General features: G+C 44.8%; 1 protein-coding gene across 2 annotated transcripts in view; it reads left to right on the top strand.

Moving 5' to 3' along the window:
- The first annotated feature begins 10,713 nt into the window (after positions 1 to 10,713).
- LOC121536980 (SEC14 domain and spectrin repeat-containing protein 1-like) overlaps positions 10,714 to 27,650 on the top strand; it is a 30,298-nt gene continuing 13,361 nt past the window's right edge. Inside the window, exons 1-11 of one of the 2 annotated variants that reach the window (XM_041844679.2) lie at positions 10,714 to 11,014; positions 12,749 to 12,801; positions 12,951 to 13,027; positions 14,713 to 14,821; positions 15,380 to 15,470; positions 17,987 to 18,100; positions 22,831 to 22,944; positions 23,362 to 23,456; positions 23,576 to 23,631; positions 25,316 to 25,419; positions 27,120 to 27,221. In XM_041844679.2, the coding sequence (XP_041700613.1) occupies positions 12,973 to 13,027; positions 14,713 to 14,821; positions 15,380 to 15,470; positions 17,987 to 18,100; positions 22,831 to 22,944; positions 23,362 to 23,456; positions 23,576 to 23,631; positions 25,316 to 25,419; positions 27,120 to 27,221 (840 nt within the window). In that variant the 5' untranslated portion in view covers positions 10,714 to 11,014; positions 12,749 to 12,801; positions 12,951 to 12,972. Of the gene's footprint in view, positions 11,015 to 12,748; positions 12,802 to 12,950; positions 13,028 to 14,712; positions 14,822 to 15,379; positions 15,471 to 17,986; positions 18,101 to 22,830; positions 22,945 to 23,361; positions 23,457 to 23,575; positions 23,632 to 25,315; positions 25,420 to 27,119; positions 27,231 to 27,650 lie in introns of both variants that reach the window. The other variant, XM_041844678.2, reaches the window with a different exon arrangement.

The following is a 27,650-nucleotide window of genomic DNA, read 5'->3' as shown; positions in this document are numbered from 1 at the left end:
TCTGGAAAGAAATCCTTGCCCGTAGTTCGTCGAGCTTGTTAACGAAAGACTGAACATTAGCGAATAGAATACTTGGAAGCGGTGGGTGGTGTGCGCGCCTCCTAAGTCGAACCAGCAGGCCACTCCGAGTGCCTCTCCTCCGCCTGCGATGTTTTGGGTCAGCCGCTGGAATCAGTTCAGTTGCCCTGGGGAGAGCAAACAAAGGATCTGCTTCGGGAAAGTTGTATTCCTGGTCGTAATGCTCGTGAGTTACCGCCACTCTGATATCCAATAGTTTTTCCCGGCTGTATGTAATGATGCAAAACACTTTCTGATCTAATAATGTAAAAAATAATACATAAAAAAACTAAATACTGCAAAGTTTCCTACAAGCCTAACAACCGCAGACCACGTGTATCCATGCCAGCCCAGGACCTCCACATCCAGCTTCTTCACCTGTGGGATCGTCTGAGGGGGGGGTGGGGGTGGGGGGGTTCTGAGGAGTGTTTCTGTCTGTAATAAAGCCCTTTTGTGGGGAAAGATTCATTCTGATTGGCTGGGCCTGGCTCTCCAGTGGGTGGGCCTGGCTGCCAAGTGGGTGGGTCTATGCCCTCCAAGGCCCACCGATGGCTGCACCCCTGCCCAGTCATGTGAAATCCATAGATTAGGGCCTAATTTATTTATTTCAATTGACTGATTTCCTTATATGAACTGTAATTATAGCATGTTGCATTTATATTTTCGTTCAGTATATTTCACTGAACAGCCTTACCTATGGATTGTGAATCATTGAAATGGAACATCAGTCTACTCAGTGACACCCACAGAACACAACTGTAAAGAGTTTACACAAAAATTAGCGTCATTGTTCTTAATGGAGGTGCCAAATACAGATTATTAGCAGGTGATTATTTGAGAAGCCAACTGCTTCAAAGACACAATGTAAACAATGATGGACTGGCATACCTGTTACCAACCTAGATGAACCTAATGATGATGAGACAGTTGTGCCTTTTACACATTTACACAAATAACATCTTTTTGAGGCAGTATCCTAGTAAAATCATGTTGCTATAGGTTTATGTCAACCCAAAGATGCATTGCCTTCCAATGATTTTCTTAAACCTACTTAATAAAAAGGTTTGCCTTTGGGCTTGGGTTTAGGATTGATTTATGGCCAATGTAGCCCATCTCTCCAAATGGTAGTTTGTGAGAAAATACAAGTGATTACTACTTGGCCTTTGTCTATTTTTAAGACATTTAAAGTCCCAAGCAAGCGCAATATGAGGATGAAATACACTTTTCACCAGTTTTATACTTTACTAGGGTATTTATTGGAAAATAATAGCTGTTTTAACTTATGCTCCTCCTGTTACACTACTCCTCTTCCAATTGCTGGGTAGCATTTGATAGGCCTACCTGTAAAGGGGGAGGGGTGTCATATCCCACCCATCCATGTGTTTTTATGGACAGAAAAGAGCAGAAGCTCTGAGCTGTCAAATCAGGTCCATTGTCTATTGTCTCCTCAACCAGTTGAATGGGACAATGGACAACATTTACACACACCTTAGTTGGACTCACACCTTAGTTGACTCAACCTTTTTCAACTTGATATTGACTATTGGAGAGAAGCCTTATTGCTTTATCAGGTATGCAACATGGTCTCAAGACAGTGTTTGTGTTGATTTAATGTTTGTGTATGTAGGCCTATGTGTTGTTCATTTAATAGGCCTTCATGTGTTGGGGTCAATGTGAATTGAAGTCAGTCAATTAACATTGAGTAATTAGAATTTACCAGAAAACTTGGCATAAATAACTTCTCCTTATCATCTAATTTAGAAGTAAATGAAAACAGATAGGCCTACTTATTTTATATCATTGCATTGGAATATTATTTATCTACCTGATTTGATTCCCTTCAATTCAAATGTACCCCAAACCTAAGGCCTAAATCCAACACTAAAATGAGATGAGGATCCCACTGCACTCAATGCATTACAGTTCCATAGGCAATCCAATTCACCTTCATTTACAGTTTACTCTGTGTTCAAGTAGACATAGTTATCAATAGTTTGTTTCTTTGTTGTTATTGTTAGTAATTCAAAATGTATAGGCCTACAGTGTTAATTCTGTTGTGAGGTAGCCTTGCTTTCAGGTAAGCTAGGCCTACTCTATCAGTTGTATACTGTCCACTCAAGCATAGCTTTGCTGCTGCTTAATATAAAAAGTCTAAGCCGTTGGGGGAGGGTTCTACAAAGCTAACATATATAATTGTTTTAAGATTGTCATACCATGGATCATTTAGCTATTTAATTTAGAATTTTAGGACCCCTTTAGGTATCCAAAAAATTTTTTTCAAAATGATTTGATAAAGTATTGAATTTGGCCTCTACTACTATAGCCCATAGACACACATCGAATTACACAGGAAGTTGGTGGCACCTTAATTGGGGAGGACAGGTTCGTGATAATGGCTGGAGCAGAATTAGTGGAATGGTTTCAAATACATGAAACACATGGTTTCCATGTGTTTTCTGCCATTCCATTCGCTCCGTTCCAGCCATTATTATGAGCCGTCCTCCCCTCAGCAGCCTCCACTAAATTGCAAAAAAAGACAGTAAAAAAATAAATCATAAGGAATAAGTGTCATGAGCCCTCTCACTCCACCGGGTTACCACCTTAATGTGTTTCCACTATCTTCCACTCTGCTCATCTCTCTCTCTCTACTCAGCCTAACGAGCTCCACCTGTCCCTGCTCTGCTCGGCTCTAATTACTCTGCCAGCTGCGCTGCATTACCCACTAACCTCTCCCAGTATTTAAAGTCCCGTCTGTCAGCTCTCCTTTGTCAGATCGTCTGCTAAGCTCACACCCGGAACCTGTGTGCTCGCGCTTCTGGCTCACCCCTGTTTTGTGACCCCGGACCTGCCTGATTCTTGGATACTCTTCTGCCCCAGGAAAACCAGACCTGCTTTCTGCCATTACGACTCCTGACTACTCTTCGACCCCGGTAACTCTGACCAGCCTTCTGCCTTGCTACTACGTATTTGGATTTCCCTTGAACTGTACTTCTGCCTGTTTTCATCCGCCCGTTGTGTCTGTGTTTCCTCCCCCAGGACTTCTGGACCACCAACCACCGGCGTCATCGGACGCATCGCTGCCACTGGGGGAGGCACAGACCCAGCACATCGGACGGGATAACCCCTGGAGCCTTCACTCACTCCCTACATCCCTTTCCCCTTAAGTTTAAATAAACTTTCTGGTGTGACGCAATTGTGGTCCTCTTGTCGTCTGTCTGAACCGTGACAGTACGATCTGACCATCATGGACTCAGCGCACACTTCCCCCGACATGGAAACCGAAGAACCTGAGCAACCCACCGCCATGCTACGCCTGGAACACACTGAGAGAGAGCTAGGCCGCATGAGCGGCGACATCACCTCTCTGCTTCAGGTCGGCTACCAACAGCATCAGCAGTTCCAGCAGCACCAGCAGCAGTCCCAGCAGCAGCAACAACAACTCGCCAGGATCATCCAACTCCTCACCAACCTTATCCCAGCCAGTCTGCCCACCAGCCCTGCCTCCGAGTTACCTGCCCCGGTCATTTCAGCCGCTGCCCCGAACCCAAGATTGGAAACCCCCGAGCGGTTCAACGGCGATTCTACCCAGGTCCGGCCATTCCTGACTAGCTGCCGACTTCAGTTCTCCTTGCAGCCAAGGACCTTCGCCACGGAGGGGGCTAGGGTCGGGTATGCCATCACTCACCTGACGGGCCGAGCTCGACTCTGGGGAACAGCAGAGTTCGAACGTCAAACCCCCGCATGTGCAACCTTCGACCTGTTTGCTGAGGAGATGCTGAAGGTGTTTGACCTGGATTCACCAACCGCAGAGGCGTCTCGTGAACTGTTCAGTATTCGACAAGGCAGACGTACAGTCGCAGACCATTCCATCGACTTCCGAACCCTGGCAAGACGAAGTTCTTGGAACACACCATCGTTGGTGGACGCGTTCTTCCATAGCTTGGCAGACTATATCAAGGACGAGTTGGTCTCCCATGAACTGCCTTCCACTCTTGATGAAGCCATCGCACTGACTGTCCGGATCGACAGAAGGATACAGACCCGTCGTCGTGAGAGGGGGCGCCAAGGTCCACCAACTACCGGCATTCGGAGAGATCCGACTGGGCTCCTGTCAGCTACTGCCACTCACCCAAGTCAGCTTGATCAGTCTGAGCCTATGGAGATTGGGCGAGCCTCTCTCACTCCTGCAGAGCGCCAGCGCCGCTTCACCTCAAACCTCTGCCTCTATTGTGGAGGTGATGGACATCGTGTGGTAACCTGCCCTTTAAAAGCCGAAGCTCACCGGGCATAGGGGGAGTCCGGTTGAGCTCAATGACCACCCAGTCCTCCGACCGCAAACCCTTGCTGCAAGTTCACCTCCGCCTCTCTGACTCTACTCACACCCTGGCTGCTCTGGTGGATTCTGGCGCCGAAGCCAACATAATGGACATCAAGCTGGCACGCCAACTGGGACTGGAGAACCTCCGTTTGACACCTCCTATTCCTGCCCGGGCACTGGACGGACACTTACTCGGATCGGTCACTCATGTCACGGCCCCGGTCTTGATGGGTCTGTCCGGAAACCATCAGGAAACTATCCAGTTTCACCTGCTCCCCTCTCCAGGCCAACCCCTCATCCTGGGTTACCCATGGCTCCGCCCGGCACAACCCTCAGCTCGACTGGGTGACCGGGGTGATCAGGGAGTGGGGAGAGGACTGCCACCGAACCTGCCTGCTTGCTGCCGCACTACCCCCTCGGCCAGTACCTACTAACTCCGCCCCTGACCTCTCCCATGTCCCAGAATGCTACCATGGTCTCAGAGAAGTGTTTAACAAAGCAAGAGCCACATCTCTGCCCCTCACCGACCGTACGACTATGCCATCGACCTCCTCCCTGGAACAGCCCCTCCAAGGGGCCGTCTTTATTCGTTGTCTGCTCCTGAAAGAAGGTCCATGGAGGACTACATCAATGACTCTCTGTCCACAGGATTGATCCGTTCATCTTCATCTCCGGCTGGTGCTGGCTTCTTCTTTGTGGGGGAAGAGGGACGGATCTCTTCGCCCCTGCATCGACTACAGGGGACTCAACGACATCACAGTGAAAAACCGTTACCCTCTCCCTCTGCTCACCTCTGCTTTTGAGTTGCTCCAGGGAGCCACTGTTTTTACCAAGTTGGATCTCAGAAACGCTTACCACCTAGTGCGGATCCGGGAGGGAGATGAATGGAAGACCGCATTCAATACACCAACAGGCCACTACGAGTATCTGGTTATGCCTTTTGGCCTCACCAATGCTCCTGCTGTGTTCCAGGCTCTAGTGAATGATGTACTGCGGGACATGTTAAACAAGTTTGTCTTCGTTTACCTGGATGACATCTTAATCTACTCCAGAAACCTGTCTGAACACACCCGCCATGTCCAGCAAGTCCTTCATCGTCTTCTGGAGAATTCCCTCTACGCCAAGGCAGAGAAATGTGAGTTTCACGTCAAGACAGTGGCCTTCCTGGGGTACATAGTGGCAGAGGGAAGTATCCAAATGGATCCTGCCAAAGTATCAGCAGTCACGTCATGGCCAGTTCCGGAGAACAGAAAGAAGCTGCAACAGTTTCTGGGGTTTGCTAACTTCTATAGAAAGTTTATCCGGAACTACAGTACCGTTGCTGCCCCTCTCACTGCTCTAACCAGCACCAAGCAACCCTTCACCTGGACCCCAGCAGCCGACAAGGCCTTCAGTACCCTCAAGGTAAGGTTCACCTCCGCTCCCATCCTCCAGATGCCTGACGTGGACCGGCAATTCGTTGTGGAGGTGGACGCCTCGGATGTGGGAGTTGGTGCTGTGATTTCTCAGTGGGCTGCGGAGGATGGGAAGCTCCATCCCTGTGCCTTTTTCTCACGTCGGTTGTCCCCCTCTGAGTGCAATTACGACATAGGGAACCGAGAGCTGCTGGCTGTGAAGCTTGCCTTGGAGGAGTGGCGTCACTGGCTGGAGGGGTCCACCATTCCATTTCTCGTTTGGACCGATCATAAGAACTTGGAGTACATCCGCACGGCCAAACGGGTTGAACTCCAGGCAGTCCCGCTGGGCCCTGTTCTTCACCAGGTTTAATTTCACTCTGTCATACCGGCCTGGATCACGCAACACCAAGCCAGACGCCCTCTCCCGTCAATTCCAGAAGGATGACAACCCCTCCAAGGATCCTGTGTCGATTCTGCCAAGTCCCTGCATCGTAGCAGCTCTGACCTGGGCTGTTGAGGAACAGGTGCTGGAAGCTCTCCGTAACCAGCCCGGTCCCAGCACTTGCCCAGCTGACCGCCTTTTTGTCCCCGAAAACCTAAGGTCCCAGGTCGTTCAGTGGGGACATGACTCCCGCCTAGCTTGTCACCCTGGCTCCACCCGCACTTACAACCTGCTCGCCCAGAGGTTCTGGTGGCCCGCTCTGAGAAAGGATGTACGGGAATTCGTTCAAGCCTGCCCCATCTGCAACCAACACAAGTCGTCCTGCCAGCCCCCAGCCGGATTGCTGCAGCCCCTGCCTGTGCCCAGACGTCCCTGGTCTCACATCGCCCTTGACTTTGTCACGGGGCTGCCCCCCTTCAAGGGGCAAGACCGTCATTCTCACCATAGTTGACCGATTCAGCAAGATGGCACACTTCATTCCCCTCCCCAAGCTCCCAACCGCCAAGGAGACCGCCCAGGTGGTCCTGGAACACGTCTTCCGGATCCACGGACTGCCAAAGGATGTAGTTTCTGACCGTGGTCCACAATTCTCCTCCGCTTTTTGGAGGGAGTTCTGTCACCTGCTGGGAGCCACAGTCAGTCTGACTTCCGGATTCCATCCCCAATCCAATGGGCAGTCAGAGCGGGCAAATCAGGAGCTCGAGAAGGCACTGCGATGCATGACTTCACGCAACCCCCCACTCCTGGTCGCAGCAATTGACATGGGTGGAGTACGCACACAATTCTCTGACCTGCTCTGCCATCGGTATGTCCCCTTTCCAATGTGTTTACGGATACCAGCCTCCTCTATTTGCCAGTCAGGAAGGGGAGGTTACTTGCCCATCTGCACTTGCGTTTGCCCGTCGATGTCGCCGCACCTGGTCACAGGCCCGAGCCACACTTCTCAGATCCGTTGCCAGCTACACTACCGGGGCCAACCGTCGGAGAATCCCTGCTCCCACCTACCATGTTGGTCAAAGGGTGTGGTTGTCGTCAAGGAACCTGCCACTCAGGGTGGAGTCGCAGAAGTTGGCACCTCGGTTCATTGGCCCATTCCCTATCATAAGAGTGATTAGCCCAACTGCTGTCCGGCTCCAACTGCCTAATTCCATGAGGGTGCACCCCACTTTCCATGTGTCTAAGATTAAGCCCATTCATGAGAGTCCGCTGGTCCCTGCTGCGCCTTGTCCTCCTCCTCCACGGCTCGTCGATGGTGGTCTGGTTTACACCGTCCGCCGCCTGCTTCGGTCCAGACGGAGGGGTAGGGGTCTCCAGTACCTCATTGACTGGGAGGGCTATGGACCTGAGGAAAGGACCTGGGTGCCAGCTAGTCGGATTGTGGATAGGACTCTCATCACCGCCTTCCACCAACGGCATCCTGATCAACCTGCAATCCGTAGGGGCCGCCCCAGAGGGATCCCTAACCGTCCTGCCCGCTCGGCTTCCTGTCCTGTGCCTGATCCTGTCTCGGGACCTGTCCCATCTCCCGACCACGGCCCTCCGGCTTCCTCCGAGGATGAGGGCGTTCGCTCGGACCGTTCGGAGGAGTTCTAGCCCTCCTCCGGCTCCCCTCCTCCCGCCCGGCGTGGTGTTGCTCTTGGGACTTCTGGGGCCGTCCCTTGGGGGGGTTCTGTCATGAGCCCTCTCACTCCACCGGGTTACCACCTTAATGTGTTTCCACTATCTTCCACTCTGCTCATCTCTCTCTCTCTACTCAGCCTAACGAGCTCCACCTGTCCCTGCTCTGCTCGGCTCTAATTACTCTGCCAGCTGCGCTGCATTACCCACTAACCTCTCCCAGTATTTAAAGTCCCGTCTGTCAGCTCTCCTTTGTCAGATCGTCTGCTAAGCTCACACCCGGAACCTGTGTGCTCGCGCTTCTGGCTCACCCCTGTTTTGTGACCCCGGACCTGCCTGATTCTTGGATACTCTTCTGCCCCAGGAAAACCAGACCTGCTTTCTGCCATTACGACTCCTGACTACTCTTCGACCCCGGTAACTCTGACCAGCCTTCTGCCTTGCTACTACGTATTTGGATTTCCCTTGAACTGTACTTCTGCCTGTTTTCATCCGCCCCGTTGTGTCTGTGTTTCCTCCCCCCCCAGGACTTCTGGACCACCAACCACCGGCGTCATCGGACGCATCGCTGCCACTGGGGGGAGGCACAGACCCAGCACATCGGACGGGATAACCCCTGGAGCCTTCACTCACTCCCTACATCCCTTTCCCCTTAAGTTTAAATAAACTTTCTGGTGTGACGCAATTGTGGTCCTCTTGTCGTCTGTCTGAACCGTGACAATAAGGTTTTGAAGTGTCTGTCCTATGTCTAGGAGATATAAGAAAGCTCAGGAAATATATATATATATTTTTTGGACGCATAGTTAACTCCTTATTTTTGTTGGCACAAAACTACCTCCATACTTCCATTCATTTCTATGGGTTACCTTCAGACAAGAGTCTCATATTTTCTTCGGGAGATTCTCATCTTTCCATAGAGTGGTCATATTAGTTTGTAGGCCAAACCATTCGGACGCTACAGGCGTTTTCGTGAGAAGGCCGATTTTCAGGATGTCTCATGGTCTGACAAATATTGCTGTAGCTCAGGCAACTTCCACCCGAGATGCGGAAGGCCGACATAGGTGGATGCAGTGGATTGAGACGCAGCCGATGCAAATAAACAGATACTGTATCTCTAGCTTAAACTGACAGATTTTGATTGGGATTTTTTTATTATGTTACTTAAATTTACACACGCACTTGACACAAAATTCCAGAGAGGGATCTTGCTAGTTATAGAGACATGATCCAATTTGTAAGCATTACCAACAGAGTGAATGCGAAAATGATTTCAAATGTGTCGCCCTCTGCTGGTGATTTGCAGGATGTGCAATGATACAAGTAAAAAGAGGGCCGTGATTTCCTACTATGCCAATTTCTCTGTATAAATGTTGTTTTTCTAGTGATATGTAGCCAAAATAATATGAATGACATTTGATCTTTCAGTCATACAAGATTTTCTGTACGTGTGTTGTTCCCAACTTCCTGCCATAGAGCTAACAATTGGCCCCATTCACCATACAACCCTGCCCCAAGCACCACAAAACCCGCTGGCCGAGGCCTAGAGAGATCTCAGGTAAAGAGATGAGAAGTAGTTTAATTTGCATAACTGTATAAACGCTAAAGATTCTACATACTAGAAATAAGGGCATTCTATTTTGTATTACATGTTCTCTGGTTTACAAGTTTGGGGGTTTATTTTCCCCTTATTATTTGTATTTCACAGTAACACCTACAGTCCACAATCTTAATTTACCATGATAGTTTCCCCAAAACATGTTATTTTCTTTCATTAGTTCAGAGTTTCCCAATCTCAGTCCTGGGCCCCCCAGAGGGTCCGTATAGCTCAGTATAGTTCCGCATTGTTATGATTGGTTGACGGTAGGAGGGGGTGGGGGTTCTATATAAACACAAACTCACTTCCTTGACAACTTCCTTCACAACAGCTCTGCACTGCTCCGCGAAGCGGAAGTATGAATGCCCTGACTTCTGCAGAAGCCATATCACCATAAATGCTACATGGCCAATGCAGATGTCGGATTGAACATGCAGCACTTTTGATGCTTGATCCGATAATGTGGTCAGAGGCTCTATATGGAGGGTGTGACTCAATTGCGGAGCCTCCGGAGGCACGCAGAGGCCAAATTGAGCTCCGTACCGCATCGCAGAGCAAATTTTGCAGCGCCTTTTAAGGACCTAAAATCCCAGGAGCAGCTGGCATTGGAGTATGAATGCCAAGCATGGGAGATGGGTGTGACTTACATAGGGCTCCGTCCAACTCCTTCACGCCCTCCCACCGGTGCCTCTGTTGTAAACTCTTCACAATTGTGTTATGTGGTTGTCACTGAGTAGATTGATACCCCATTTCATGGATCCACAATTCATAGGTAAGGCTGAGGCTGTACAGTGCAATATAAATGTCCAATATGCATAGTAGGTTGACTGGTAAGCTTAATGTGGCTCACACACATTCAAAGTCCCGCAATAAGAGCTACGATGCTAATATTTGTGTAAACTCTTGACAGTTGTGTTCTGTAGATGTCACTGAGTAAACTGATACTCCATTTCATTGATCCACAATCCATAGGTAAGGCTGTACATTGAAATATAAGTATGCCCCCAATGCTACTCTGAAGTCTAATACATCCACACTGCGATTTCAACATTTGTATTTTTTCTCTTAAATTAACTAATTATTGTCTTTTGTTGAATTTATATAACAACTTTCCAACGTTGTTTAGCATTATCTAGTCCAAATATGGCATGATTCCACTATTTGTATCCATTTGCATGACTTTCAATGAGGGCCTTTTATTTTGAAGGCAACCGCAAATTCCACTATTGTAGCTAATCCTTATTGTGGCTAGCTTCACATATGTCGGAGAGCGCTCTAATTCATGTATTGTCCGTTTGGGAGTGGCCTCTGTAGTAATAGTCCAGCCCCCTGAAAACAAACCATATTTTTAATAGCAATCCAGTATAGATATGGCGGAGTTGTAACTTTTGAGTATACAATATTTTTCCGAACCGGTTCTAAGCGTTGAAAGATGTTACAGATGTGATCGCCTACAGTCCAAGAAATCAGTGGAACTCGGTCAGATAAACTGGGATTTTTCAATAGAAACAGCTGCCTACTGCTACTCCTACAGACTACATTGGTTCAACGTCGTATAACGATACATAATTCGTCCAGTTTCGTCTGAGGTAAGAAGGAAATCGTCCCTTCAATCGCAACAAACTGTATAATTTTCATACAAGGATTATATTGTGAACACGGGTTAGAACGAGATTCAATTTCAGGAAAATAGGTCATTGTGTCTGCATAGCCTACTCACTGCTACAGTGTAGCATTGCTTCAATTGGTTGTGGAGTCAGTTGTTGGGGAAAACCTCGTGCAACTGCTACTAAGTGATACGAAAGCAGCTTTTTATTCAGCACGGTTGAGCAAATGGGACATAGATTAATCTTTTCATACATTACAATATGTATAAAGGATTTTACAATTTCGATACTTTTTTAAAGAGCTTGAGTGATGAGAAGGCCATGGAGGTGGGTCCTTCGATTTTAGGGCTTTTGTCTCGTGCCTGCTATAAAAACCATTCTAAAGATTTGCCACCAAATAAGGATAATATCGAGCATATCGAAACTTGGAATTTAACCTAAATGTATGAAATGTAGTTATTATGTTTGTTGATTATTGTCAACCATGCCTAGTGTTGCCTACGCTCCTAAACGTCCTTTGCATACGTAGCCTATGCATCGTGGCCATGTCATTGAAAATGTCACCAATATCTAATTACTGTAGCCTACTTTTGAAAGCATGGGAAAACTATTGTAGCCACATATTGGCAATGCTTTAGGAATAGTCTAATGTTGAAATGGACAATAATTACATTATTCCTTCTATCACAATAAGTAGCATTGTTATTGTCATCAATTACAGCCTCCAAATAGGAATAACTATTCATTCTTTGAGTGTGAAAATATGAGTGCATTTTAGTCATTTAGCAGACGCTCTTATCCAGGGCGACTTACAGTAGTGAGTGCACACATTTTAGTACTTTTTCGTACTGAGTGAGACTATTCATCAGTGGCTTACTCTGGCAGTCTAAACTACATATCATACACATATTTGATCTTGAATAGCTCAAAGACACCAACTTTCCAGGAAAGAAAAGCAAACCCAACTTTTCCTACAAATATAGCTACTTAGTCATTACTCCAGGATAAGGTTATTGAATAATAGATGGTTATTATGGTTTGTATAATTGCCTGGATAACTCAACGATGCACTACATGCAAGCTTGGGAGAGAGAGGTACAGTAAACCAGGGATTGCATCCCAAATGGCACCCTATTCTCTATATAGTGAACTACCTTTGACCAGTGCACATAGGTTGCTGTTTGGGACATCATCTATGATAATATGCCAGTGGGTGGCTCATTACTGTGCAGTAGGTCAGAGTTTGCTGCATTGCAATCTACTAATGGGTTTCAAATGTTTCCCCACACTGCTTTGGCCAGCGACCATGTAAATCTATCATTCTGCTGTGTTTGGGATAAAAAAATATGCTGAGAATGGATTTGACCAAAACGATATGATGATGTACTGCATTGGTTTATGTATCATTCAATTCAGTTAAGACAAGACAGTCCAGATGGGTAATCCTCCCAATACCACAAAACAAGTGATTTTATTACTGTATTTGAGGCTAACAGAACAGATTAGAACAGAACAGTTCACACTTCATTCTTCATAACCTCATACTGTAGACTAACAAAATGGTTCTTGGACATTATTTTGTTCTGACACAGTAATAAGGTATGTCTTGATTCTACATTAGTGGATGATTTGTTTGTCAATATGATTGTCAATATTGAGCTAATTGCTACTTATCTATAGTGTTGACTTGTTTTTATCTCTATGTCTTCATAACAGAACATGGGCCCAGAAGGAAATGTTTGAAGGAGGTACCTGTGATTTCTAGGAAGGTAAAGCATCTTGGCTTGTAATTGACAAAGTGATGGAAGTACTATATGCTAATTTGTATGTGTGCATGCGTGTGTGTATCGTGTGTGATCAACTAATGGTTATTATGTGCATCACCTGCTTTGCTATAACCTATATCTTTACTTTTCAGACTGCAGGGTGGAACTTCCAGTATGGAGGCCACCAACATACTGCCCATTCTGAAGAAACGACTAGCTTTCTTGTCAGGTAATAATATGCTCCAATCAGTCGAAGCTGTTTATCTTTACTGTGACCGAGATGGCTTCTTGGAATGACCCGCACTGAATTTACATTGATAAGTGTAACATTACATTTACCATTGATCATCTTTACATAGAAATGCCCAACAGTAGTACTACTTTACAATGGTCCTCATGCAACTGGCCCAAGCACTTCCTGTGCTGCTTATTGAACATTCCCAGTCAGTGAAATAAGCGTACAGCAGTGACGTAGCATTATCAAGGAAGTAAAGGCAGGCAGAGTTGACTAAAAATTAACTTGAAGTTATGCATGCTTGTATAAATCCCAGGATTGTCAAGCTTTGTGTGTACCCCACATCTAACTCTCACTTTCCTCAAGTTGCTTAATCATTATAGCTGTTCAAGAGCACAACCATTTGAAGTTGCTGTGTTATTGTGGTCCTCTGTAGCTCAGCTGGTAGAGCACGGCGCTTCTAACGCCAAGGTAGTGGGTTCGATCCCCGGGACCACCCATACACAAAAAAAAATGTATGCACGCATGACTGTAAGTCGCTTTGGATAAAAGCGTCTGCTAAATGGCATATTATATTATTTATTGATGTGCTTCTCATCCCTCTCTAGCCTCTGAAGGGTGTGTAGTGTTAGTCCTTGGTCTAGGTGTGTAGTGTTAGTCCTTGGTCTAGGTGTGTAGTGTTAGTCCTTGGTCTAAGTGTGTAGTGTTAGTCCTTGGTCTAGGTGTGTAGTGTTAGTCATTGGTCTAGGTGTGTAGTGTTAGTCCTTGGTCTAGGTGTGTAGTGTTAGTCCTTGGTCTAGGTGTGTAGTGTTAGTCCTTGGTCTAGGTGTGTAGTGTTAGTCCTTGGTCTAGGTGTGTAGTGTTAGTCCTTGGTCTAGGTGTGTAGTGTTAGTCCTTGGTCTAGGTGTGTAGTGTTAGTCCTTGGTCTAGGTGTGTAGTAGCTAGTCCTTGGTTGTCTGATAAATCCCCCTCTCTACTCTTTGCACTGGCAGGCAGTGTGTTGTGATGAAGGTGATAATAGCCTGTTGTTATGTCCTGCCTGCTGCTGGCAGAATGAGGTTTCTCATCATGTTGATGATGCTGATTTGAAGGTCACAGCACCAGGACTGCATCAGGGAGGGACTCTGTGTTCAGATACTGTTGAAGGTCTCATTGACTTACTAGGCACTAGATACACAACAAAAGGAGGGCTCTGGTCAAAAGTAGTGCACTACATAGGGACTAGGGCATTATTTGGGACGCATTCAGAGGCAGAGCTCCCACCATCATTACCGCTGTCCGTGGCGTTTACAAGACACTACTCCTCCTTTAATAGATTATTCTTGGCCGGCCGTACTTGGAATACTTGGTTCTGCCTGACCTTCTCCAAAGTCTGCCATTATATGACTGTTATTTTCCTCCCTAGTCAGTCCTCTTTACACACACTTTTTAGTGTGTATTCTTTGAAAATTCATTGTTAATGACTCGTACAATGAATCAGTGTAGATACCATAGAATTAGAAGGAGTAGAATGGGCTTGGAACCTCTGACCATGTCAATTTGACTGGTACACTCATGGGTACCCCCCCTACGGGAGATACACTAGGTCTCTTTTGCGAAATAAATGTTATCTCAATGAGACTAACCTGTATAAATAAAGGTGAATAACAGTTACTTTTCTGGTTGTTTCACATTCACAGGAGGCAAGGACAGACGCAGTGGGCTGATCCTAACCATTCCACTATGTACAGAACAGACTAGTATGGAGGAGCTCAGCTCCACGTTGGACTACCTCCTCGGCATCCCCAGGTAAGAATCAATCACTGGCATACACCCCGCCCCAAAAAATAATGCTCCTTTATTATCTACAGTTCAATAGATCATTGTAATCATCATGCTTGTTAAGGTAGTCTACTTTTATTAGAAAATGGAATATGAGCAGAGAGCCTATCCTTTATCTGGCTGACATTCTATTATCTTGCATAGCAACAGTATTGGACGCTCGTTAGACTCTGTTCTATTTGGATTGAGCTAGTTCTGCTACATGAGTGTGTAGGAGAGAAGACCAAAATATTATGCTAAGGAGGATCATGCTGTGTTAGCTTGTGACTCCTGCATGATGATCACACACTTTCTGCTCTGTATTCATCTTGGCTTTATGGTCCTGTGTGGCTCAGTTAGTAAGAGCATGGCACTAAGGTTGGGGTTCAATTCCCAGTGGAATGCTTGCCTCATCTACATATCTGATGCTGTCTTATATTGAGCTATACTGGGATCCTTGGTGTCCAATTCTTGGAACAAGAGCACACATTATTACAGGTAGACAAATAATCAGCATATTTCTCTTGTCTTCTCTCCTCTCTTTAGTGACAAGTGCAAAGCAAGAGGCTTCACAGTCATCGTGGATGGACGAAGGTCCCAGTGGAACATTGTGAAGACGGTGGTACTGATGTTGCAGGTAGGAACTGATAAAAGAAGGGGTTCATGTTGCAGGTAGGACACAGAGAATCAGCACTGTGTTCCTTTTAGGATAAAAGCACAGTTTACCCCACACTGCATCGAGACAAGAGGTCCATATTTCTGTGTATCAAACGGAGGAACACCCGTCAAAAACATGACACCTACAACTCATTTCAATCTACAGTCTTCATCTTCTACTGCGTTTGGAATGTATAGTGGAATACATGACAGTCATCTGTACAGTAGAGAGTACTAGAAAACATCCTCTACAGTTTGACAGCATGATGTCGCATATCAGACATGGAGTTTATTGCAATCAGTCAGTCACTATTGTCTCTGTTCTACTTTGCATAGAAACAGTCAGGAAAATAAAGCATTCTGCTATAACAGACTCGTGATCACACACACCAAAGGCTAGTTAAGAAGACGATTCCAATGCCATGCTTTGTTGTATAAAAAATACTGTCTGTAGCGGGGGGTTGAGCTGAGGAGTGAGGATATAAAAATACTTTCACATGATGATGTGTTCTGTTCCCAATGGCCTATTTAACAATGTTCAGTAGATTTAACTCTTTAAAACCAACGTCTCTCAATCTATAATCATCCTAGTGAACAATCATGAGTGTAATGATTAATTAGCGCAGGATAGAGGAGCATATGTCTGAGTGAGAAGCAGATGTGGACATGGATCCAGGTCTACTTCCACCACATTAACACCTCTCTACCAATCAGAACATGACAAAGCTGGGAGGAGAAATAAAATGGTGGTCCAACCCAGATGTTGCTTTCTGTGTCTCGTCTCTGTTGACCCTACCTGCAATAATAACCCTCCAAATGCCGTTAAACATTACAGTGAGGAGCTATGGAGCCAAATCTGGTGCAATATGCATTGTGCATGGTCCCTAAAAAAATGAAATAGAAATAGACATCTCAGATCAAATGCATCGCCAGCAATCAAGTGAGAAGTGATTAAGACAAAAAGGAATCTAAGCTGATTAGATGTTAAGAAGAGTAGGCATTAGATCTCTTGATGAGGCTGCCTGATTATACCTTTAAACAATACTTAGTGTTTTTCCCTGAAGTCCAGGCTCTGTGTTGTGCTAATTAGGGCACACTAGTAAAACATTTTACACCATTGTCCCTCGCTGTTTTAGGCATTTTCTTCCATTTGATGCCTAATGAACAGGATCCAGGCTCTGACCTCCATCCACTCTGCAGTGTGGCCTATGTCAGCAGACAGGCTGAGCTCTGTCTGTCTCTGCTGTATTCTGCAGTCTGTCTGCCGCAGACCTGGGTTCAAATACTATTTGAAATAATTAAAAATACTTTAGCTGTGCTTGTTTGAGCTTGCTTGGCTTAATGAATAGTCCCAAAACTGTAAAGCCTGCCCATCTGGCACTCTAGGCATGCTAGAGCAAACGCTCAAGGTATTTGAAAGATTTAAAATACTATTTGAACCCAGGTCTGCTGTACTGTAGTCTGCATTCTGCCCTGACCTGGTTTTGTCATTGCAGATTGACTATACGGTGTAAAATGCTCTTGGTAGATATCTCCAGTCCCCTGCTATCCATAGACCTCTGCAGAAATAGGAGCAGGAAAGATGGGATGACAGTATGAAATGTACTATCTGTTGACACACTAATCTGCCTGCCACTGTCTGGGGAAAACGCTGCTGCAAGCTACTCCTCATTTAGTTGCCTACCATGTGATGTGATGGGGAATTTCACTGCAGGATTTCATAGAAAAACTGTGATGTGCTACACTGTTATTGAAAAAAAAGTACATGTTATGGTGGTTTATGTTATGTTAAATTACAGTTGCTGATGGTTTATAAGATTTTTGTAAGCATACCTTCAAATTGAGTGATACTTAAAAGTGCAGCGTTTCCCCTAAGATTTTTCAGCAGCGTTGGCAAAGTTAGCGTGGGAGGGAGGGGGGGGGGGGTAGTGGGTGTGGCCAATGGCGCAGTTTTAGAGGCCTTCCTCTCATGGACTGTGATAAAAATTGCAGTTTCAAAGCAAATTTCCTGCAATTATACACATTTTGTCATGGCTTATGCCTTGTCCTTATGTGATTTGAGTGACTCAAACATTATAACAAAATCAATGGGGGTCCGATGCCATGACATTTTTGAACTTTTAGGACCTCCCTGACTGTCTAGTTTTTATTTTGGTGATTGTTAGTTCTCAAAGATTTTCTTATAAAAAAATATATTGCTCCATTATCTTTCCTACATGCTTTATATCTGGTTTAAGTTTACACTGAAAAGGTTTTTACCATCCCGAAAACTATAAAAAATAAAGTTTTCTTAAATGGAATTTAAAAAAAAAAAAATTTGCAGTGGCGGCCACCATTTAGTGGTGCGCCGCTGCTAAATGCATATAGGGAAATCACTGAAGTGTTTTGGGGATGACATTTCTGTCTCTGGAATTGAATGTGTCCAATAAACCATTGAAAGCCTTTTACCATTTAGCTTCTTTTTGTATATAATTTTTTATATCCCATTATTTCTAGAACGTGATTCCAGCAGAGGTGTCTCTGGTGTGTGTGGTGAAGCCTGATGAATTCTGGGACAAGAAGGTCACTCATTTCTGCTTCTGGAAGGAGAAGGACAGACTAGGCTTTGAGGTGAGTGAGTGATACTTAAAAGTGCAGTGTTTCCCCTAAGATTTTTTTTCAGCAGTGTTGGCTGGGAGGGGGGGTAGTGGGTGTGGCCAATGGCGCAGTTTTAGAGTCACTAGGGGACACGTTCTTCTTATTCCTCTCTTTCTATCTTGCTATGTCTATGTGTTTGCCTCTGCCTTTCTCTCTCTCTCCTTTCTCTCTCTCTCCTTTCTCTCTCTCTCCTAATAATGTTGTTCCTCTGAGCAGCAGCATCCCCAGCCACCTCCCAGGGGGACTAATTATGGCCGGAATTCAATTTACTTTCCTTCACAAACCAATGATTCCAATGTTGGTGGTTGGGCGGTATACAAATTGATAGAGAGGAATAGATATTTCATTCAGTCAGTATTCAATTTGGCATTGTGTGCTGTATAGGTAACTCCTATGGTTGTTGTTATTGCAATGGCTAGTGATTTCTAGTGATCTTCGCTGGTTCTTTTGTGGTTGCCCACTCCACAACAGCACTCAAATATAGCCAATAAACCCCCAGAGGAATTGCTGACAACATGTTATAGACCAATATGCATATTTGAATCTGTCAATTGTGGCTGATAGATAGATGACCAAGGTCTGTTGTAGACCGCATGGCAGCATTTGTCTATTTTAAGTGCACTGTGTGGTGATTTAAAAGGTAGACCTTTATGACTGGAAGTCATCATTGTATCCGAAAATTCATGCATCCTGCAATATTCCAACCTCCCATATGGCTTTAGTCATCTCTTCCTGAAGGATTTATATTAATAGAGGGGTGGGACACACACACACCTCAAGTTTCTATTTCTCTGTTCTCAGAATACCCCTCACAACAGAATGATAGTAATGGAAGTATGGTGGAAGGATACAGGCTAGTTTGTTTGGTAGTAATGGGGTGGCAGGTAGCTTAGTGGTTAAGAGCGTTGTGCCAGTAACCGAAAGGTCGCTGGTTTTAATCCCCGAGCCGACTAGGTGAAAAATATGTCGATGTGCCCTTGAGCAAGGCACTTAACCCTAATTGCTCCTGTAAGTCGCTCTGGATAAGAGCGTCTGCTAAATGACTAAAATGTAAATGTAATGGAAGTATGGAGTAGGAATACGTGGTAATAGTTAGTCTGACCTGTCTGCAGCATGGTCTCCTTCAGCGTGGACTAATACTATCATCATGTTGCTTGGCAACAGTCATGTGGATCCAGAGCAGATGCAGGCTGCAGTATACATGTGTCTCTTAGAAGGACAGAAAGATTAGTGTCTCCAGCATCGTCACTGTGTCCGTGTGTGTGCCTCTGTCCGTGTGTGTGGAAAGAGTGTCCTGACACTGACACTAATTCCCGAGGTCTTTGTTGTTGTTTTTGCTTCCAACAGTTCTGTAATGATCTGGGCCAGCAGTACCCTCTAGCTCTCCCTCCCTATAACTCCTGTGCTTCACCAGATGGCTCTGTTAGATGGTTGAGGTGGTCAATTTATTGGTTTTTGGAAATGAAAGGGAATTGGGGGAAAATACTTGGAAATTGTGAAATTGACCTAGATTAGATAGGGTGGATAAGGTGCTTTTATTAATCTAACGTTACTGTTGAGAATGAAATATCTTTGAACTAAGTGGTTGGCTGAAATGTATTGGGCTCTACTGCCCAGAACCAATCTGGCATGAACACCGGAGCATATGGAAATGTAACAGGGCATGAAAACCCAGCAGAAGGAGTGAAGTCTCACTCGTAGTGCCTGCCACCTCAATCTCAAGGAACTAGCTATTTGGTATGTTCGATATGGACTGCATTTCAAATCACCTTGCACCATGTACTGATTATTATTTGTATATCAGTCAGTAAGTCACAATTTACCCATAATACATAATGGATTTGATGCTCTCGAACAAGGCCATTCTATTCTGAGGGGACACGTTCTTCTGTTAATGGAACAATCTCACAGTGAGACAAAGCAACACTTATGGTAGAGAGCTGACTCACTGAGACGCAGCTAAACAATAACGCCACTGTGGTTTTAAACCCTGACACAAAATGCTCTGCTTCATTTGCCATTCCGTTTAAAAGTACAACATTTAGGATTGTGAGCTCACACAAAACACCCCTCGATATGCCTTTCAGTTTCAAAGCACTTCGATTAGGATGGTGAGCTAAGCTTACACCCCATCATATTTGAAAAGCATCTCAGAGTAGGAGTGTTGATCTAGGATCAGTTTTTCCTTTTGGATCATAATGAGTCAGATTATATGGACAGATCCTAGATCAGCACCCCTACTCTGTGACTGTATGAATACATGCCCAGAGAGGGATAGGTTGTCTCTATCCAGGTGTAATTTGATACATACTGGGCTGTGGAAGAGAAGTGATGGGATGGGTCTGTTATTACTTAGGTTTTTCTTACTGCTTCTCTTTCGGAGGTTGACAATCTGACATCATCATTGTCACGAGAACCTTCAGGCTACAGTTTTCTTCCTTGTTATTTGGAGGCTAATTGCGAAATAAATGCACATGCAAACAGAAAGCCTGTGTGTTTGTGTATGTGTGTGATTCTCCTGACCTTGTTAGTCATATGCAGATGAAGAGGCCTCTATCGATTCCACACGACAATGTGGATTGATGTACACACACGCACACACACACACACACTAGGGATTGATTTACATCCATTAATATTTATCAACGAGTCAGTCAGTCTGCATGTGGAGAAATGTTAATAATCAGAATTAGCATCATGTCTATTTCATGTGTGGTTTTCACTGCAGCATGATGATGATTGTATGTGTGTATGTGCATCTCTGTAGAGACCGAAACAAAACATTAGCATTATGATAGCCTCTAACTACACAGTTGTTCAGGGTTGATGCCTCTAACTATATAGTTCTCCAGGGTTGATGGTTGATGGCATTGTAGATGGAGTGTGTGTTTAGCATCTTACGGCCAACATTGAGGATGTGTACAAGGGGCCACTCTGGTTTCTGCTTTCAGATTGTGATGCGGTTGGTCGGAGCTAGGATGTGTTATGTTCAGGGTCACCATACCGGGGGGGATTTAAAAGGAGAGTATGTAATTATGCAAATCTTGATTAAAAACAAACCATCCAGATTATGGTAGACTGCTGAGAATTTGGGATACAGAGGGTTCACTTGTATTTGGGCTTAAGCTCTCATCTCTTTATTCATGTTGCACATGCTCTCACTTTAATCTTCTGGGTGAGGGGAGTATGAGTTATGTCTCTGTGTGTACAGGTTAGGATGAGTAATATCTGATATTCATTGAGTAATATTCACAGCATAGACTGGTGAGGAATCACAACATAGTGATAATACAAGATATCTATTTTTCACTTTACACTCCATTGGTGCCTGCACTTTGTACTCCAAACAACCAGGTATGGCTGCCAGATAGATCAGTCTCAACAAACACACCCACACATGACATCAGACAGGCAGATATCATGATGAGAATTGACGTTATTTGGAGATCTTGATGTAAATATTTTCAGGACGTATCCAGGATGTGTTTGTGTTGAGGACTGGAGTTCAGGGCCCGTATTCATAAATCAAATCAAATCAAATCAAATCAAATTTTATTGGTCACATGCGCCGAATACAACAGGTGCAGACATTACAGTGAAATGCTTACTTACAGCCCTTAACCAACAGTGCATTTATTTTAAACAAAAAAAGTAAGAATAAAACAACAACAAAAAAGTGTTGAGAAAAAAAGAGCAGAAGTAAAAATAAAGTGACAGTAGGGAGGCTATATATACAATAGAATAAAGTGACAGTAGGGAGGCTATATATACAGGGGGGTACCGTTGCATAGTCAATGTGCGGGGGCACCGGCTAGTTGAGGTAGTTGAGGTAATATGTACATGTGGGTAGAGTTAAAGTGACTATGCATAAATACTTAACAGAGTAGTTAACAAAGTATGAGTGCTGATCTAGAATGAGAAAGGCAAAAGTGATCTTTGTGAATATGGGCCCTAGTCTCTCTGTCACAGGTGGAAAACACTCTGCTGTGTTCATCTCATCTGTAGGGGCTCCCGCGTGGTGCAGTGGTCTAAGGCACTGCATCTCAGCGATAGAGCCGTCACAACAGACCCTGGTTCGATTCCAGGCTGTATCACAATCCGGCCGTGATTGGGAGTCCCATAGGGCGGCGCATAATTGGCCCAGCGTCGTCCGGGTTTGGCCAGGGTAGGCTGTCATTGTAAATAAGAATTTGTTCTTAACTGACTTGCCTATTTAAATAAAAAACATCTAAACAGGCCTGTATTTGGAAGGAGGAAGGATGAGTCCGAGAGAGATAGGAGGAACAGCCGTGGAGGATAACAGGCAGGGCTTACAGAGAGACATGGCTCTCCCAGAATCTTATTCCAGATGTACATGTATTTGTATTCCTATTCCAGATTCCAATCCCTATCTAGTTTGTCTGGGTCGTCAACATTGATGTGTCAAACTGAAAACTTTATTCCTATCTAGTTAGTGTGAGTTGTTAACGTTCAAAAGTTGTTAACTTTATCCAGTATGCGAGGCCATCACACAAGGCCACCAGCTGTGTTTAGGTCTTGCTCCGCTTGACCAATTGTTTCTACATTTTAAGAAGGTGAGTCATGCATTTATACTGTCCAAACTTGGATGGTATTAGCGTGATGATAAAATAATTAAATTCCTTAATCCACAGTGGGGATTTAATAACTGGCTCTGACCCTGTCTCTCTGTTCTCTTGTTCCAGGTTATTCTGGTGTCTGCCAATAAGCTCACACGCTACATCGAGCCCTGTCAGCTGACTGATGAGTTCGGAGGAAGTTTAGTGTATGATCACATGGACTGGGTGAACAAAAGACTGGTAAGCCTAGCTGCCATTTTAAAGGGACACTTCGGGATTTTGGCAATGAGGCCCTTTTATCTACTTCCCCAGAGTCCATTTGTATGTCTCTGTGTCCAGTATGAAGGAAGTTAGAGGTAGTATCATGAGCTAATGCACTGTGACTGTGTACAATAGCACAAATTTGGATGTCACATTTGAATCCTAAAGATGAATGTCCATTTTTTTGAAAATGTATATAACAATGATACATTGTTTTGCAGGGTTGGGGACAATTCCAGTAAATTCGGGAAGTACATTGACATTCCCATTCTCTTGCTTTTGCATGAGGAACATTTTGAATTGGGTTTACTTTCCGAATTGAAATGGAATTGACCCCAACCCTGTTGTTATGTGACAAACATACATGTACATTGTTACACATTTGTTCCTCCACAGGTCTTTGAGAAGTTTACCAAAGAGTCCACGTCCCTTCTAGATGAGCTGGTGGTCATCAACGAGAGTGAGAAAAGCAACCAATTAGACAAAGAAAGGTATTTATTTTGCCAACATATTGACTATTATATCTATTTTTGCTCTAAGTATCCATGATTGAGGAAAGGAATTGAACATATAGGCCAGTAAACACATTGCTTACTTATCTTTCTCCCAGGCCACCAGATTGTAACTTCCTACCATCAGTTGATCCTGAAACAGTTCTACAAACCGGTAAATATACCAATCTTTGTGCATATGTCATTTGTTAATACAAATAGCTGAATCCAGGTAGCCTAGCTAGTAGAGCTGTGTGTTTCTAAACCAGTCTGGGGTCCATTTAAGTTGAATGGTACAGGATGCAGAGATGATTTGATGTTAAAATGTTAACCACCGTGGTTATCAGTGCACGCCACCAGCAGAGAAGACATTTTCCACTCTGCGTAACCCTTCAGTAGACAGACTCCTAGGCTGCGTCCCAAATGGCACCCAGTAGTTTTATTTGCAGGCCTCGTGGCGAGTAGTGTGTCACTTAAACAGTTTTACTATAGTGAAAATATTTACCCATTCAGAGGAAGGCCGTAGCAGAGCTGGGGCTGCGTCCCAAATGGCACCTTATTCCCTTTATAGTGCACTACGTTTGACCTGGGCCCATAGGTCTCTGGTCAAAAGTACTGCACTATAAAGGGAATAGGGTGCAATATGGGATGCAACCCTAGAATGCCAGCACATAGCAGAGCTGTCCCAATAAAAGGAGCATTGTCTGGTGGTTGTGGAATGGATGGTCAGCTCAACGCGTCTCTGGTACTGTGCTTCCCACAGAAGAACTTACTCTGGCTATGTCCCAAATTGCATCCTATTCCCTACATAGTGCACTACTTTTGACCAGAAACCTATGGGCCTTTGTTAAAAGTAGTGCATTATATCGAGAATAGGGTACAATTTCGTATACTTCCTACACAACGCCTGATGCTCTCTCTCTCTCACTCTCACTCCCTCTCTCTGAGCGAATGCCTTGCATAATGAATAAGGAGAGGGATGGGCTGCCCTGTCAGTCTTGTTTGTGTTGTTACAGGCACAACAGCCAGGCTAGGAGATACAGCATGAGCTAGAATAAGAGCATGCATATGATATAAAAACAATACTCTGTCCTATTTGTTGTGTTTTGTTATCAAAGAATGGACTTGGAAGGCTTTCCAGTGTAATTAATCTCTGTTTAAAGAGGTTGGGATGCTGTTGATGTTGGTATTATAAATACATGAATAGCAATATTTCCCCTGAAGTACTACTCCACAAATAATGCACCTCTGAGATGGATTTTGCATCTTAATGGCTGACATGGAGGAACTTGCTGTCATCCACATACTGTACTGTAGTACACATCTGTCTCTCTCTCTCTCTCTCTCTCTCTCTCTCTCTGGCTGTCTCTCTCTCTCTGGCTGTCTCTCTCTCTCTGGCTGTCTCTCTCTCTCTCTGGCTGTCTCTCTCTCTCTGGCTGTCTCTCTCTCTCTTTCTCTCTCTCTGGCTGGCTGTCTGTCTCTGGCTGTCTCTCTCTCTAGCTGTCTCTCTCTCTCTGGCTGTCTCTCTCTCTCTGGCTGTCTCTCTCTCTCTGGCTGTCTCTCTCTCTCTGGCTGTCTCTCTCTCTCTGGCTGTCTCTCTCTCTCTGGCTGTCTCAGCTCTCTCTGGCTGTCTCACTCTCTCTGGCTGTCTCTTTGACTTCCATCAAAATACATATCAATGGCATCTTATTGAATCTTCTCTCCACTTATCTATTTCACATATCCACACCCTCTCTTTCTACCTTTATCTCTCTCTCTCTTTCTCCCACTATCACCCCCTATTTTCTCTCTCTTTCATTATCTCCCCCTGTCACTACCATTCCCCCTCTGACCATCTCCGTCTCCTCTCTCCCCTCCAGGCCACGAGTTGCTGTCGGAGCTGCAGCAGCGGAGGTTTAATGGGTCAGAAGGAGGTGGTGTGGCCTGGTCCCCCATGGATGATGAGCTACTGGCCCAGCCACAGGTACAATAGAATAACCCCAGAGGGAACTTCAGTTATGGCAAGTCGGATAAGATGTAAAGATATACAGTACCAGTCAAAAGTTTGGACACACCTACTCATTCAAGGGTTTTTCTTTATTTTTACTATTTTCTACATTGTAGAATAATAGTGAAGACATCAAAACTATGAAATAACACATATGGAATCATGTAGTAACCAAAAAAGTGTAAAACAAATCTAAATATATGTTATATTTCAGATTCTTCAAATAGCCACCCTTTGCCTTGATGACAGCTTTGCACACTCTTGGCATTCTCTCAACCAGCTTCATGAGGTAGTCATCTGGAATGCATTTCAATTAACAGGTGTGCCTTCATAAATGCGTTTGAGCCAATCAGTTGTTTTGTGACAAGGTAGGGGGGGTATACAGAAGATAGCCCTATTTGGTTAAAGACCAAGTCCATATTATGGCAAGAACAGCTCAAATAAGCAAAGAGAAACAACAGTCCATCATTACTTTAAGACATGAAGGTCAGTCAATACGGAACATTTCAAGAACTTGAAAGTTTCTTCAAGTGCAGTCGCAAAAACCATCAAGCGCTATGATGAAAGTGGCTCTCATGAGGACCGCCACAGGAATGGAAGACCCAGAGTTACCTCTGCTGCAGAGGATAAGTTCATTAGAGTTAGCAGTCTCAGAAATTGCAGCCCAAATAAATGCTTCACAGAGTTCAAGTAACAGTCACATCTCAACATCAACTGTTCAGAGGAGACTGCGTGAATCAGGCCTTCATGGTCAAATTGCTGCAAAGAAACCACTACTAAAGAACACCAATAAGAAGAAGAGACTTGCTTGGGCCAAGAAACACGAGCATTGGACATTAGACCGGTGGAAATTTGTCCTTTGGTCTAGAGTCCAAATTTGAGATTTTTGGTTCCAACCGCCGTGGCTTTGTGAGACGCGGTGTGGGTGAACGGATTATTTCCGCATGTGTATTTCCCACCGTAAAGCATGGACGAGGAGGTGTTATGGTGTGGGGGTGCTTTGCTGGTGACACTGTCTGTGATTTATTTAGAATTTAAGGCACACTTAATCAGCATGGCTACCACAGCATTCTGCAGCGATACGCAATCCCATCTGGTTTGGGCTTAGTGGGACTATCATTTGTTTTTCAACAGGACAATGACCCAACACACCTCCAGGCTGTGTAAGGGCTATTTGACCAAGAAGGAGAGTGATGGAGTGCTGCATCAGATGACCTGGCCTCCACAATCCCCCAACCTCAACCCAATTGAGATGGTTTGGGATGAGTCAGACGGCAGAGTAAAGGAAAAGCAGCCAACAAGTGCTCAGCATATGTGGGAACTCCATCAAGACTGTTGGAAAAGCATTCCAGGTGAAGCTGGTTGAGAGAATGCCAAGACTGTGCAAAGCTGTCATCAAGGCAAAGGGTGTCTATTTGAAGAACCTAAAATATAAAATATATTTTAACACTTTTTTGGTTATTACATGATTCCATGTGTGTTATTTCATAGTTTTGATGTCTTCACTATTATTGTATAATGTAGAAAATAGTAAAAATAATTAAAATCCTTTAAATGAGTAGGTGTGTCCAAACTTTTGACTGGTACTGTATAGTAAACATATAACAGCAAAATTCACACATAACATGCAAATACTATACAAGATACTGTATATACAAGATAAACTATTATTTCAGGTCATGAAGCTGCTGGACTCCCTCAGGGAACAGTACACCAAGTACCAGGAGGTGTGTCGCCAACGCAGCAAACGATCCCAGCTGGAGGAGATACAGACCAAGGTCATGCAGGTACTGCACACACTGCCCTATGATATCACAGTCTGCACATGAGCTGGTCACTGCACACACTGCCCTATGATATCACAGGCTGCACATGAGCTGGTCACTGCACACACTGCCCTATGATATCACAGTCTGCACACACTGCCCTATGATATCACAGTCTGCACACACTGCCCTATGATATCACAGTCTGCACACACTGCCCTATGATATCACAGTCTGCACATGAGCTGGTCACTGCACACACTGCCCTATGATATCACAGGCTGCACATGAGCTGGTCACTGCACACACTGCCCTATGATATCACAGTCTGCACATGAGCTGGTCACTGCACACACTGCCCTATGATATCACAGTCTGCACATGAGCTGGTCACTACACACACTGCCCTATGATATCACACACTGGACACATACTGAACAC

This window comes from Coregonus clupeaformis, chromosome 23 (genome assembly GCF_020615455.1).
Source record: "Coregonus clupeaformis isolate EN_2021a chromosome 23, ASM2061545v1, whole genome shotgun sequence".
In the NCBI taxonomy this organism is placed as follows: Eukaryota; Metazoa; Chordata; class Actinopteri; order Salmoniformes; family Salmonidae; genus Coregonus; species Coregonus clupeaformis.
Note: the sequence above shows the minus strand (reverse complement) of the source record. Positions and strands in the feature narration are given on the sequence as shown.